The sequence below is a fragment of the Rattus norvegicus genome, chromosome 1 (genome assembly GCF_036323735.1).
Source record: "Rattus norvegicus strain BN/NHsdMcwi chromosome 1, GRCr8, whole genome shotgun sequence".
NCBI lineage: Eukaryota > Metazoa > Chordata > Mammalia > Rodentia > Muridae > Rattus > Rattus norvegicus.
The window spans coordinates 153,037,891-153,052,149 of record NC_086019.1 but is presented as its reverse complement, the minus strand read 5'-3'; the positions used below and the strand labels follow the sequence as shown (position 1 = coordinate 153,052,149).

At 43.7% G+C, this 14,259-nt stretch overlaps 1 protein-coding gene across 3 annotated transcripts in view; it reads right to left on the bottom strand.

Annotated features, from left to right (window-relative positions):
* Me3 (malic enzyme 3) overlaps window positions 1-14,259 on the bottom strand; it is a 201,432-nt gene that overhangs the window by 95,877 nt on the left and 91,296 nt on the right. For all 3 annotated transcript variants that reach the window (XM_006229666.4, XM_063266979.1, NM_001415972.1), the window contains exon 4: window positions 11,406-11,555. In XM_006229666.4, coding sequence (XP_006229728.1) covers window positions 11,406-11,555 — 150 coding nt within the window. The remainder of the gene's footprint in view (window positions 1-11,405; window positions 11,556-14,259) is intronic.

Genomic DNA, 14,259 nt, shown 5'->3' with positions numbered 1-14,259 from the left:
AAGGGCCCAGACCAGACTATTAGGACAGCCTTTCTCAAGGACCATTGCTTGGTTCTGGAAGGGCCAAGGCACCTTTAATGCTTTCAACAATTTGAAGGATGAAAGACAAATGGTTAACTTGGTGATGTTAAGAAGGAAGACGAGACAACCAGCAAAGCCCTTCGCTCTCAGCTTGTTCTGGCTCCATGTCTTGCATGTACAGATTTACCTCCTTGAAATTCATCCATTAAATATTTGTACACCATGGCCTATGCTGGACCATCTCGCCAAAGTACACCAGAATCTTTCTAGGCTTAGATCTAGAAATAATAATACATAGATTTCCTTACCAGTATGAGTTATTTCAATACTAGTGTCTAGTAAACTAGATAATCCAAACCATACATTATTTATTGGCTTATATGGCCTTAGGATTTAGTTGGGTTGTAAAATCTTTAAGAACACAGACTAGGAATTGTCCATGAACAAACATCCTTATTTCATTTGGAACTTTGTGTTTGTGGTGACTGACAATAAAGACGGTGCTTAGTCAATGATTGTTGAATTTCAACAGGAGAGTCTCTCTGTCTCTCTGTCTCTCTGTCTCTCTGTCTCTCTGTCTCTCTGTCTCTCTGTCTCTCTCTCCCTCCCTTCCTCCCTCTGTCCCTCCCTTCTCTTCCTTCCCTCCCCTTCTCTCCTCTCTTCTTCCTTGTGTTCTCTTCTCTTCCCTTCTCTTTTCTTCCTTCCTCTCTCCCTTTCCCACGTCTCCCTGGGCTTTTTGGGATATTTTGACCCCAGCACTTCCTTTCATTTCATTTTTCCTGTTTAGGAATTTTTCTACTTGCTCTCCTCCAGGACCTTTTGCACAATGTTGGTGATACCACATCTGGGCCTGCTCTAGTTTGCTTTTCTGTTACTATGATAAACACCATAACTAAAAGCAACCTAGGGGGAGCTGTGCTGCCTGGTTTTATGTCATCTTGTCACCAGTTAGAGTCATTTGGGAAGAGGTAATGTCATTTGAGAAAATACTCCTACTAGATGGGCCTGTGTCATCAAGACGATGATTGATGTGGAGGACTCAGATCACTGCGGATGGTGCCACTCCTGGGCTGATGGTCCTGGGTGCTATCAGGAATGAGCAAGAAAGCAGTATTTCTCTATAGCTTCTGTTTCAGGTCCTGCCTCCAGGTTCCTGCCCTGACTTCCTTCAGTGATCGAGAATTATAAGATGAAATAAATTTTTTCATTCCCAAATTGCTCTTGGTCTTTTTTTTTTAATTGCAGCAATAGGAAGCAAAGTAAGACAGGGAGAAAGGGTTTATTTCACAGTCCCTCATGGAAGGAAGACAAGGCAGGCACTTAAGCAGGGGCCAAGGTAGAAGCCATGGAGAAAAGCTGCTTCCTGGGTGGTTTCTCGACTCTTATTCAATTACTTTTCCATATAGCTTGGCCCACTTGCTTAGGGATGGTACTGCCCACAATGGGCTGGGTCCCCAATATCAGTTAGCAATCAAGAAAATGCCCCAAAGACATGCCACATGCCAATTTGATTGAGGCAGTTCTTTAACTGAGGTTCCAGTGTGTCAAGTTGACAACCAAGATTAGTTATCATAGGTCTTGAGTTTCGTTTTTATCTCTAGGATGTTAGACTTGCCCTTCTTGATCCACTCCTTACACTTCCAACATTACCTACCCTTCCTAACTTCTGATCCTTATTGGCTTAAGAAATGATAGTTTGAGAGTCTCTAAGAAACATATTCAAAATGTTTTCAATGCTACCCAGTAAGACACAGGGATTTCCAGAGATCTGCATAGGTATAATGGTCTAATGCCAGAAAAGAAATAATAATAATAATAATAATAATAATAATAATAATAATAATAATAATAATAAAGAGAAGTAGGAGTAGGAGGAGTAATAGCTTTGGGGACAGACTCAGTGAGGGGAACTTTTTTTCTTTTTGATTATTTTTTATTTATTGTATGTATGCGAGTACGATATAGCTGTCTTCAGACACACCAGAAGAGGGCATCGGATCCCATTTACAGATGGCTGTGAGCCACCATGTGGTTGCTGGGAATTGAACTCAGGATCTGCTGGAAGATCAGACAGTGCTCTTAACCCACTGAGCCATCTCTCCAGCCCGAGGGGGGCTCTTTATAGAGGGCTCTTTATGGCAAGGCAACTATTGCTTTTTTTTTTTTTTTTAAGTATTATGACAGTAATTGGTTAGTCCTCTTCTATCCTAGAATCTTCCCGAGAATTTATACTCCTTGAGACTCCTTTCGGACTAAACTTAATGTGAGTCAAAACAACCTTTAGCACATTTTACAGGTCAATGGCAGACCAAGGTTGCTCTAAGAAAGGTCTGCTCAACGCTTCCTTCTATGTACATATTTCCTGGTTTGACTGAGGAAATTCCCTCACAATTGCTCTTTGATCACCATGACTAGGATTGCCAGAGACAAAGGAGGAAAAGAACAGAGCCAATAGAAGAGAAACAAAATCAGTGTCTTTAAATGGTCAGAGAACTTTGGCTTTGGCTAAGGGAAGTCAAACTCAGAACATCCCGTTCTGCTTAATAAAGGTCATCTGTCTCCAGCTTAAGGAAAGGGAATATAATCTTTGTGTACACATGGGACTGCTTGATGATGCCTACCTCTCCTCCCAGCCTCCTATACGCAAACTCACAAATGGCTAAGAAGTGCCTTTTGTCCTGTCCACAGAGCAAGCTGCTCCTTTGGAGGTGAAAGTCCTAGACCGATCACGTACAAGTATGTAGTCACCATTAATAATGTGAGTACAGAAATCTCTAAAAAGAATAAGACAATTCTCTCCATAATTGAAAGCCATGCAGTTGAGACACAAGGTAAATGTTCTCCGCCCTCTCCCCCAAACTGTTTCAACAATGTGGGATTGAAGAACTATTTAATCCACTCCTTGTGGTTTTTTGTGTTAAATTATAGCTGAATAATATCCTTTTGAGGTGCTCCTCCCGTCTTATGGCCATTCCAGCAGGGATTTCCAAGGCACAGTACCAAACCATTCTGACTGCCCAGCTGGTCTGTCTGGAAAAGTGCCCACTTGTGAATCAGAGCAAAAAAAAAAAAAAAAAAAAAAAAACAAAACCCCACATCTGCAGATAAGCCCTTGAGTCTTTTCTTGTCAGAAAATGAAAAGAATGTGTTTTCCTCTACCTTTTCATTTCTATCTTAAATACCAGAAACCTTAGTGGTAACTTTATAGTTGTGCTGCACAAATGGGAGATTGGCAGGGTCAGAATTAACACTTGAAATTCCCAGTGAAACTCTTTATCATATAGACGAAGAAATTCAGGTCCGAGAAGCTGTGGGAGACTCACAGAAGGTCACACGGTTGGGGACAGTCTCCAGGATCAGAATGATCTCTATTCATTTTGCAGCGAGCTGTGTGCCTTTCACCTCCCTTAGCCCAGTGGCTCCAGCAGCCCCAAGAGCAGCAGGAGCAGCAGGAGCATCTCTGGACCTTGTTAGTACGAACATTTTCTAGCCCCTTCCCAGACATGTGGAATGTGTGTCTGAACAAGTCCTCCAGAGAGTTTACACGCGTGTTAAAGATGAGACACCTCACTTGAATGTCAGCACCAGCTAATCTAACAAGGGCCTCGGATCTATGCCATTTCCTTTTCAGTTGGGCTCTTTTGATTACTCACAGCAGAGGTTCACTAAAGTTTCCTCTGGAGGAAGAGGCTACATTGTACATTTGTGAACAGGAACCAGTGTGGAAACTGTCATGCACTCAGTCAGCCCTAGGGACCAGTCACTGTCTTGGCATCTGCCCTGTTCTCTTTCCTGAACTTTTCACCCACTGCTCTATTCCGTGTTCCTTTTTATTTCTTTGGCTTAGCATGGCCCTACTCTAAAATCGAAACCATACATCCTTTCTGTCTTCGTTTACTTTCCAAACTATAAAGTTCTTTCTCTCTATATATTTTTTCCACATCAAACTTCTGGAAAGAACATTCATCTTTTGAGCTAGGCCATACCAGCCATGTGTTCACGCAAATGATTCACCTTGAGTGTGATACTTGCTACAGTGCAATTGCTGGCATCTGATGAGTAAGTGTCTACGACTATACAGGGTGGGCGATTACATGGGGGAGTCAGAAGAAAGCCAGTGTATCTTGGGAGAGAAATGACGCCCCTGTGGCCCAGCAGCCTGTGAGTGAGTCCCGAGAGACCACTCCACTTGGCTGTGGAGACCAACAGTTTCTTTTACTGAGGAATCAGTTGGAGATACATTCTGTTATATTGTGACCTTAACCTACGAGTATACTTCTAGGCTGGGATGGCTTGCAAAATATGAGGCACAGGCTCTTGACTCTCTAACAGTCATGGGATCACCCGGCTTGATGGTTTTCAACTGTGACTCCTGTTAGAACCACTAGAGAGCTTTTGAAAACCTAAGAGTCTTTCTAACTCAGGGATTTTAATGAATGCCCCCCGCCCAGATATTTTTTAACATGATCCAGGACTGAGGACTGCTGCCCAGATATATGCTTCTTAATTTCACAGTTGGGAAAAATTAATCTTAGCCCCATAGTATAGACTATGGCTTACTTTAAGATCTCATTGCTAACTTGATTATAGAGTTTCATTAACTAGATCATAAAGTTTTAGAACTGGAAGACGTTATAGTAGCCATATAGGCTAACCCTGCCACTTTTATTCAATACGGATGAGTGAATTGACTTCCTTCAGGTTATGTAGCCTGGAGGGACCATAGGTGAAGAACCCAGACCTAATGGCTCCTAACCCAAGACCAAAAGCCAGGAAGGCCAAAGAAGAAGCCAAGGAGACTCAGGGGGTGGCTCCTACTTGTTCTGCAGGAGCTATTCCAGCAGTGCAGCTGAAATGGTTTGGCAGAGGAGTCCGGGTGGAATAGGGTACGGAACAGTCTTGGCAGAAGGAACTGGTATTTTAACACCCTGGGGATAGAGATGAGGTGGGTCAGAAGATGTTGATCCTTGTTTTCTGCATTGCCTTCTTCTGGTTGTGCTAGGTGTGTGTGTGTGTGTGTGTGTGTGTGTGTGTGTGTGTGTGTGTGTGTGTGTGTGAATCAAAACTGACAATTGGGTTGCTGGAATACATTTGCTCTTGTTGTCCATATTGACTCCGTTCAGGCTATTGGCATTCGTTTTTTTAAGTTTGTCTAGAAATGGACTCCAGGGCACATTTAGGAGGCAGAGACGTATGATTCGTGCCCCAGAGGTTTTCTTTGTGTGTGTGAGGATGAACATGTCCTAGTGCAAGACAGCGAGGCTCATTACACATATTGAAGAGGAAGCAGGAAGCTGCAAGGTGAGTGAAACTTAGCCACAGCTTTTTATGGGGATTGGAGTGAGGCGGGAGACATGAAAAAAAAATGCCCCTTTACACTAACTAACGGGAAACTTTATCATCAATAAAGCTTTTGGCCCCCATGATCTTCACAATAGGCCTCAGGAGGGGCAGTTCTGTAATGAAAGCTTGAATGTGGGGGAGCTAGGTTCCAGGGATGCCTGGTTATTATTATGGTGGGAGGGGGCTGACACTCCTGTGGACTTTGTTCCACACTGCTCTCTCCACCAGGGCATACTGCCCTAGCCACTGTGCCTGTGTACGTGTGTATGCCTCTTGTACACGCAGGCCCATCATGCAAGGGAATTTATAAGAAGGCAGGTGCTTATCTATCAAGCGTCATGTTTACCGGGGCCATAAGAAGCTGGGCTGCATGTTCAGAAAAAGCATGGAGAGGTGAGTTAGCCGTAAGGTTTTGGACAGGCTAGTTCCAGTTTCCTTCTCAGTAAAATAGCAAGTGCTCTGTGGGAGTTCCTAGGTAAGGGTCCAATCACAGACATTGTAAGCATTCAATAAATGACAGCTGTTAATAACCTCTACGTATACAATAGTGGCCTGGGTGCAGAAATGCATCTGTTTGCAGAAAAAGATGGTGGCTTTGTTCAGGGCCAAGGGATGTTATCTTTCTTTTTCAAATCCAAATAAATCTTCAGGTGTTTTCCACAGAGCATCCAACTAGTCTGTTTTTGTTTTTGTTATTGTTTTTTGTTTTTACACTTAGCACACTTTCCCCCCTTTAGTCCTTGTGAGTACTTGCTAATGAATTACTTGAATGAAGTTCCAGATAATCTAGGATCTGGACCAAGCAACGGAGTATGGCAGCATTTCAGAGGACCAAGAAACCTATGTCCTTGAGCAATGTCCTAGTTAAGATTACCATCCATCGCTGTGAAGAAACGCCGTGACCAAAGCAAACTGAAGAGGAAAGGTCTTTATTCAGCTTCTGCTTCCCCATCAAAGGAAGTCAGGACGGAACTCAAGCAGGGCCGGTCCCTGGGGGCAGGAGCTGATACAGAGGCTGTGGAGGGGTGCTGCTTACTGGCTTGCTCCCCATGGCTTTCCAGTTTGCTTTATTGTAAAACCCAGTACCATAGCACAGAGACGGCACCACCTACAATGGCTCAGCCCTCCTTCATCAATCACCAGTTAAGAAAATGTCCTACAGACTTGTCTACAGCCCGGTCTCATAGAGGCATTTTCTTGACTGAGGCTCCCTTGTCTCCGATGACTCTAGCTTGTGTTAAGTAGACATAGACCTAGGCAGCACAGGCAGGGAGACTTAGTCAGATAACATAGCCTAGGAATGGTGAGCCAGGGAGTTTCCAGCACCTTATGGGGTCAAGCTTTTTCCATATGGAGTCTTGAAATCTTCAGTCAGCACAAGCACTACTCCTATTTCATACAAAAAAGGCCAAGTTGAGGGAGGGGGTGGGATGAGGGCGCTATGCTAATTATCAAAATTATCAGGACCTGAAATTTGAGGCCAAGATTGCCTAAGTTTAAAGTCTGAGCTCCTTGAACTCTCCATACTCCAACTCTCTGAGAGATTGTCCTTATCCAAACCTTTAATCAGGCTCCTAGGTTAGGCAGTGGCCTTCACTCTCTGTCCTTGAAGATCCCACCCAAAGCAAGAATCCTGCCAAGTTTCTTTAGCACATGTTTTCTACCTATGATGTCTGATCACCTTGAAAGCTTATTATTACCCACAATTCTTGCATATAATCTCCGTTTTTTCATCGCTAGGATTGAGTCCAACCTTTTTTCCTCAGAGCAACCTTTTCCCACAGTGGTCCCTGTACCTATGACAATACCCCTCCCCCCGTCGCCCCATGAGTGAAGTCTGTCTCACCATCTTAAACAAGTACCATGAATAACTTTCTCATTAACACCTGTTCATGTGCACAGCTTGAGAAGCACAGAGACTCAAAAATGCTACATCCACTGTTGTGTGTGTGTGCCACCTGGAGCATGGCAGAATGAGGAAGGTGCAGGCAGCTTTGGTAAAGGATAGGAAGCTTGGGAGAAGAGCACAGACCCTGGTTATCACATGGGCTTTCTCTTGACGCCTGTCTTTTGGGTTGAAATCTGTCTTGGCATCTACATAACTTTACCTTGGCTTTCGTCTTTTCTTAGTACCATTAGTAGGTGCCCCTGCCAGTCAGATCAATGGAAGCACAGGCAGAGGCTGTATCAGGAGAAAGGAACAAAGGGATGAGGTATATTTACTCTGCTGTGGAGAGCTACTCAAGACTCTTAGGTACCCCGAGATACTTTAGTATTTCCTTCTAGGCTCTGAGGTGACATGGAGCCAAGGTGTGCTGGAGGCTCAATTTTACTGTTGCAGCCTCAATTCTAGCATTTGTTGGACAGAATTAGCTGTGGTAAGGGAGCAGGCAGTTCTACCAAGCACTTCTTTGTTAACAGTAGGCTGGCAGCAAGGTTTATCATTTCAGAAACCAAGAGAGCCTGGCTCTCCTCTCCACCCTGAGGCTGTTCTTCCCTCAGATGTTAATCTGTAAAGTAATCCTAGGCCAGTGCTTCAGGTGAGGCAGAACCCAGTCTCCTCTCCCTTGGGAGCAAGGTGGGTGTGAAATTAACACCTGGAAAGAGGCCAAGTGGACACCTAGAGCGACAGCTTGGAATGCCACATGTCAAATCACTTAATTGGGCAGTCATCTGAAAAGGGTTAGTGAAAAATGCACTGTACTAGGTGAGAGGGACTAATCCAAGAAGACAGTTTGGTCTGTCTGAACCTGCCTCAGCCTCAGCTAGCTGCAGGCCAAGGGCCTGACTAGATCCTTCCTCTGGGGAGAGGCTCTGAAATGGTAATCTTCACCTAGACCTTGGGCAGTCAATCATTCTTGGAATTGAAATGGAGCCCAGCCCTGAATGCCCACGGTGTGTGGCTAATCCTGAACTATGAGGTAGTGTAGTGAGCAGTGTGGAAGGCTTCTGTTCATACTCAGTTCAGAGAACATTAGTAGAGTCCTGGCTTTGCTGTGTGACTTTGGGTAACTTACTTCTCTGAGCCTCAGCTTCCTCATCCTGCAGATGAGGTACTTACCTCCCGAGGGCGGGAAACTAGTTGAATAGGATGCATACAGGTTTTGGGATAGTATCTAGCCTTACAATTTGGTTTTCTTCTCCACATTCCAGCTCATCTTTAGGTTTGTTCCTGGTGTTGTTGATCTTTTTTCCATGCTGTGTCCCCAACTGTCCCTATCTACACCTAGAGGTGACCTGGTTCTCTGGGTAAAAGTTGTTTCATGATCCTGTTTCTGTATACCTTGAGCCCCATCTTGCTCCTTCTGCTCTGCCCACTGATGACTCTTGGGCCAGAAACAGCTCCCCATAAGTCCAACTGCTTGATCATGTGACAAAGACTCCATTTTGGGGCAGAAATCTTCACTGATTTTACCCAGACCCTCAAATCTCTTGTTGCCACCATAAGGAGCTATATGTCATGCGTTCTAACACAGGCTGGCATCCAGACAAACAAAATAAAAAACTTCACACCTTTTTTGGTAGAAGTAGACACATGCAGAAGTATTAGAGACAAGAATAAGTGCTAAAAAGAAAATACAACGTGATGAGGCCAGAGGTGACAGAGATCAGCATGAGAGATGCAAAGGGAGCAGCCATTTTCTGGGAGGTTTGCTGTAGCCAGTCTCACATCAGATCACACTATCTAAAGGACAAATTCCTTTTGATCTCTGTATCTGGCTGGTTTTTCAACAACAGCAGCAACAACAGTAACAACAACAATGACAACAGAACAACTCTTCAAAAGAGTAGTTTCTTTTTTCTGTTTCCTCGTCTCATGCCCCAGTGAAACACTCATAAATTCCACAGAATTGTTCTCTTTTAGGTTCCAAAGGAAACTCCAAATTCTGGTGGTTTGGCATTCTTCACCAGCATTCTTCAGGTGCTACCAAATGGAGCCATTTCCCTCATCACTGGCAGAAGAGACAAATCCCAAATCTGGGTGCTTATTAACATCACAAGTACCTGTTACACATTTCAGAATCCATGCTGACATCCTAACTCTTCTCAGTTCTTCTCATCTCCTCTCTTTCCTGAAGCTTCTCCAGCTCATGAGCTTCCTTCTCCTGGCTCCACATATCTCCTTATGACCCTGCTATTTCAGTGAAACTGTCTCTCTTGAGCCTCTCTTTGTCTTGCTCCCTCCCTCTCCTCCACTCTCCCTGCCTGCTCCCGCTTCTCTCATGGCTAGGTCCAGTCTGCCACCTTCTCTCTCTGCTCTGGACACTTATAGATGCCTCTGCATGTTTTCTCCCTCATATCTACAATTAAAAACCTTCCTCTTATCCATACCACTTCATATACAAATTCATACATGGATATTCTGAATCTTTGCTCGTTTCACTTCCATTACCCTCAGTTATCTTTCTTTTTTTGAAATCCTTACTGATATCTTTTTTTTTTTTGCCTCACTGATTTTAATTAAAGTTGCTTGCATGCGCACTAGTTGGGGTTATTTAGTGAATTATGGGCAATATATCATAGTGGCTACGCCACTGAAGAAAATGACACCCCTCTGCCAGCACCCATTACCCGCCCACAGTCTCTCAGCGAGGGTGGGAGTCTCATGAGCTCCTTCCTCATGACCCAAAGGTAACAGAAGCTATAGTGACTTCATTAATGAAATGTCCCTGTCATGTCCAGAACATGTTATCCTGCAGTCCTCCTCCCAAACTTCTGGCTCTATTCTGTCCATTCCCTCCTCTGGATGAGTCTCTAGCCTTAAGCAGTTGATAATAGATGTCTCACTTAGGGTCCAACACTCCACATAGGCAATTTCTTACAATTCCAGTTCTTTACATTCATCTTTCACAGCCCAGTACAAATCAACCAAAGCTGTCATAGATCCATGATTACACGTTCTGCATATCACAGACGATTTAAAAAGAAAACCGATTGTAGGTAGGTGTGGTAGAATACTCCTGTGATCGCAGGTGGGGTGGGGGTGGATGCAAGAGAAGTAAGAGATTCAGATAGCTTTGCTATGCTGTGAGCTTTCAGGCCAGCCCAAGTTACAACAGAAAGTGTCATTAAAAGCTAAGCGGTGGGGTTTGGGAGCACGGCACATACCTTCAGTCTCAGCATGTGGAAGGCAGAGGCAAGCAGCTTTCTGTGAGTTCGAGGCCAACCTGGTCTATACAGCAAGTGAGCAAGTGCCAGGATGCTAAGGCTACACAAAGAAACCTTGTCTTGAAAAACCAAAATGAATGAATGAATGAATGAATTAATTAATAAATACTAAGCCATACAAATGAAAACAAAACAAGAAATTTGATTTATAACTATTCTATAAATGTAAATTACACAACTATTTCAGCATATTTCATGTTTGTAATTGTTTTTCTATGATGTTCTATTACATATCCAGACCCTTTTACTGTTAATGCAAAAACTATGTAGTTACAATAATCGGGCACCTTGCACTGAGATCTACTTTTCTGGTATAATTTTATACATATATATTTTTTCCAGTGCTAAAAATGAAAGCAAAAACTCCTCTCAAGTCCTTTAGCTTTAGGAGAAAATGGAATACCATATTCTTTGCCTAATAAAGTGACATTTTGTACGGAATCTAAGTCAACTCCAAATGGACGCTACTGATTTAGAGGCTAGCAAGAGCGTATGTGTTTGGTGTCTAGTGCTATTCATTGTCAAATATCCCTCCAAATCTGTAGGTTTGCTGGAGATGGGCAGAAAAAGGGACAGGGCATGCAGAGGTGACAGGTGCAGAATGTGAAAGCAATGGGAACCACTTCTCAGGCCAACACTTTGAACACTTGTCCTTTGGAGGTGGCAAAGATTCAGTCTCCTCTTGCTGATTACTCTTCCAGCTCATTTCTCTGTTGATGGTGTTATTTCACTGAACATGTGTCAAATCAGCTGTCTCTTGTTGGGCTGTTGACTCTAAGGTAGCCTTTAAAGGTCCCAAGATGCAAGGACACTGGAAACAATATTTCCCTCTATGGGCCAGCCCCTCCCTAACCCCCATCATAGGTACTCACCGAGGTCGGCGGAAGGTGAGGCCATAGTGCTGACAGGCCAGCCCCACAGTGGGTGTGTACACAATGGGCATGAACTTCTCCACGTCTGAGGTCAGCACTCGGTAGAAGAGCTTCTCATTGCGGTCTTGGAGAGTCATGAGGATGATGTACCTTGCAAAGGAAAGAAGCCAGCTGATTCCAGGGATGGAAAATGTCACTGTACTTAAGAATGAAGACCTTGCTCCAGGAAAGATTTACACTCAGGGATAGCCATCACCTCAACCCACTCCTGATATAGAGCATTCCATTTCCCTAGCCATTTGCATACATTTCTCTCCCGTTCTACATTCTACTCCCCTCCCCGAGAGAACATTTACCAGCATAACACAGTCCTTATAGCTGGGGAGCCTTCTTAGACTTTCTCCCACCTCTCTGCACTGAATAACTTTGTCCTTCACTTGTATGACTGTGCAGAGGTGGGCTTCTGTGGATTGCTGTTCATATGCAGGTGTGGGCAGGTGAAAAATAAGGCTAAAGCCTGTGATTGGGCAGTGGAAAAGGAAAGCAGGGCCAAGAGTTTTGGAGAGAGGACAGGGGACAGACAGAGGAAGGAGAGAAAAAGATGAAGGAAGAGGTCGAACCTGATCTATGTGGCTTGAAATAGTCACAGGTAACTATGAGTATCGTAGAAGGAATAGAATAATATAGGACAATTTGTCCAGTCTAGGTGGGCAGCTTATATCAATATCAGTTGGCTCTGAGGTCATTGTGTGGGCATTTTGTGGATTGAAAATTTACTGTTAAAATCAGACTGATAAATTACAAGCCTCTAGAGTTTTGATTAAACTGGGTTACAGGGGTTTCTGACAGCTAGCTATAAGGGGAGGATGGCTGGGAAGACACAAGTGGTTTAGCCACAAGTAAACTGCAGGAAGTTGGGCATAAGGGTGGGGAGACTGCCGCAGCTGAAGAGTAGCTGGTGATGGTGTGGATTGACTTTTAATAATTACACGCTACAGATTTCTCTCAGTCTAGAATTAGTCTTATAACAACTAAATGTTGCTACCTCAGAACTATGCGTAGCAGAGATTTTTTTTTGTAGTCATTTCAACATTTCTTTTTCTTTCTTTCTTTTTTTCCCTCCATCTTTATTAACTTGGGTATTTCTTATTTACATTTCAATTGTTATTCTCTTTCCCGGTTTCCGGGCCAACATCCCCTTAACCCCTTGCCCTCCCTTCTATATGGGTGTTCCCCTCCCCATTCTCCCCCCATTACTGCCCTCCCCCCAACAATCATGTTCACTGGGGGTTCAGTCTTGGCAGGACCAAGGGCTTCCCCTTCCACTGGTGCTCTTACTAGGATATTCATTGCTACCTATGCAGTTGGAGCTCAGGGTCAGTCCATGTATAGTCTTTGGGTAGTGGCTTAATCCATGGAAGCTCTGGTTGGTTGGCATTGTTGTTCATATGGGGTTTCAAGCCCCTGCAAGCTCTTTCAGTCCATTCTCTGATTCCTTCAACAGGGGTCCCATTCTCAGTTCAGTGGATTACTGCTGGCATTCACCTATATATCTGCTATATTCTGGCTGTGTCTCTCAGGAGAGATCTACATCCGTTTCCTGCACTTCTTTGCTTCATCCATCTTATCTAGTTTGGTGGCTGTATATGTATGGGCCACATGTGGGGCAAGCTCTGAATGGGTGTTCCTTCTGCCGCTGTTCTAAACTTTGCCTCCCTATTCCCTCCCAAGGGTATTCTTGTTCCCCTTTTAAAGGAGTGAAGCATCCACATTTTGGTCATCCTTCTTGAGTTTCATGTGTTCTGTGCATCTAGGGTAATTCGAGCATTTGGGCTAATATCCACTTATCAATGAGTGCATACCATGTATGTTTTTCTGTGATTAGGTTACCTCACTCAGGATGATATTTTCCAGTTCCATCCATTTGCCTATGAATTTCATAAAATCATTGCTTTTGATAGCTGAGTAGAATTCCATTGTGTAGATGTACCATATTTTCTGTATCCATTCCTCTGTTGAAGGGCATCTGGGTTCTTTCCAGCTTCTGGCTATTATAAATAAGGCTGCGATGAACATAGTGGAGCATGTGTCTTTGTTATATGTTGGGGCATCTTTTGGGTATATGCTCAAGAGAGGTATAGCTGGGTCCTCAGGTAGTTCAATGTCCAATTTTCTGAGGAACCTCCAGATTGATTTCCAGAATGGTTGTACCAGTCTGCAATCCCACCAACAATGGAGGAGTGTTCCTCTTTCTCCACATCCTCTCCAGCATCTGCTGTCACCTGAGTTTTTGATCCTAGCCATTCTCACTGGTATGAGGTGAAATCTCAGGGTTGTTTTGATTTGCATTTCCCTTATGACTAAAGATGTTGAACATTTCTTTAGGTGTTTCTCAGCCATTCGGCATTCCTCAGCTGTGAATTCTTTGTTTAGCTCCGAACCCCATTTTTTAATAGGGTTATTTGTCTCCCTGCAGTCTAACTTCTTGAGTTCTTTCTATATTTTGGATATAAGCCCTCTATCTGTTGTAGGATTGGTAAAGATCTTTTCCCAATCTGTTGGTTGCCGTTTTGTCCTAACAACAGTGTCCTTTGCCTTACAGAAGCTTTGCAGTTTTATGAGATCCCATTTGTCGATTCTTGATCTTAGAGCATAAGCCATTGGTGTTTTGTTCAGGAAATTTTCTCCAGTGCCCATGTGTTCGAGATGCTTCCCCACCTTTTCTTCTATTAGTTTGAGTGTATCTGGTTTGATGGGGAGGTCCTTGATCCACTTAGACTTAAGCTTTGTACAGGGTAGTAAGAATGGATTGATCTGCATTCTTCTACATGCTGACCTCCAGTTGAACCAGCAC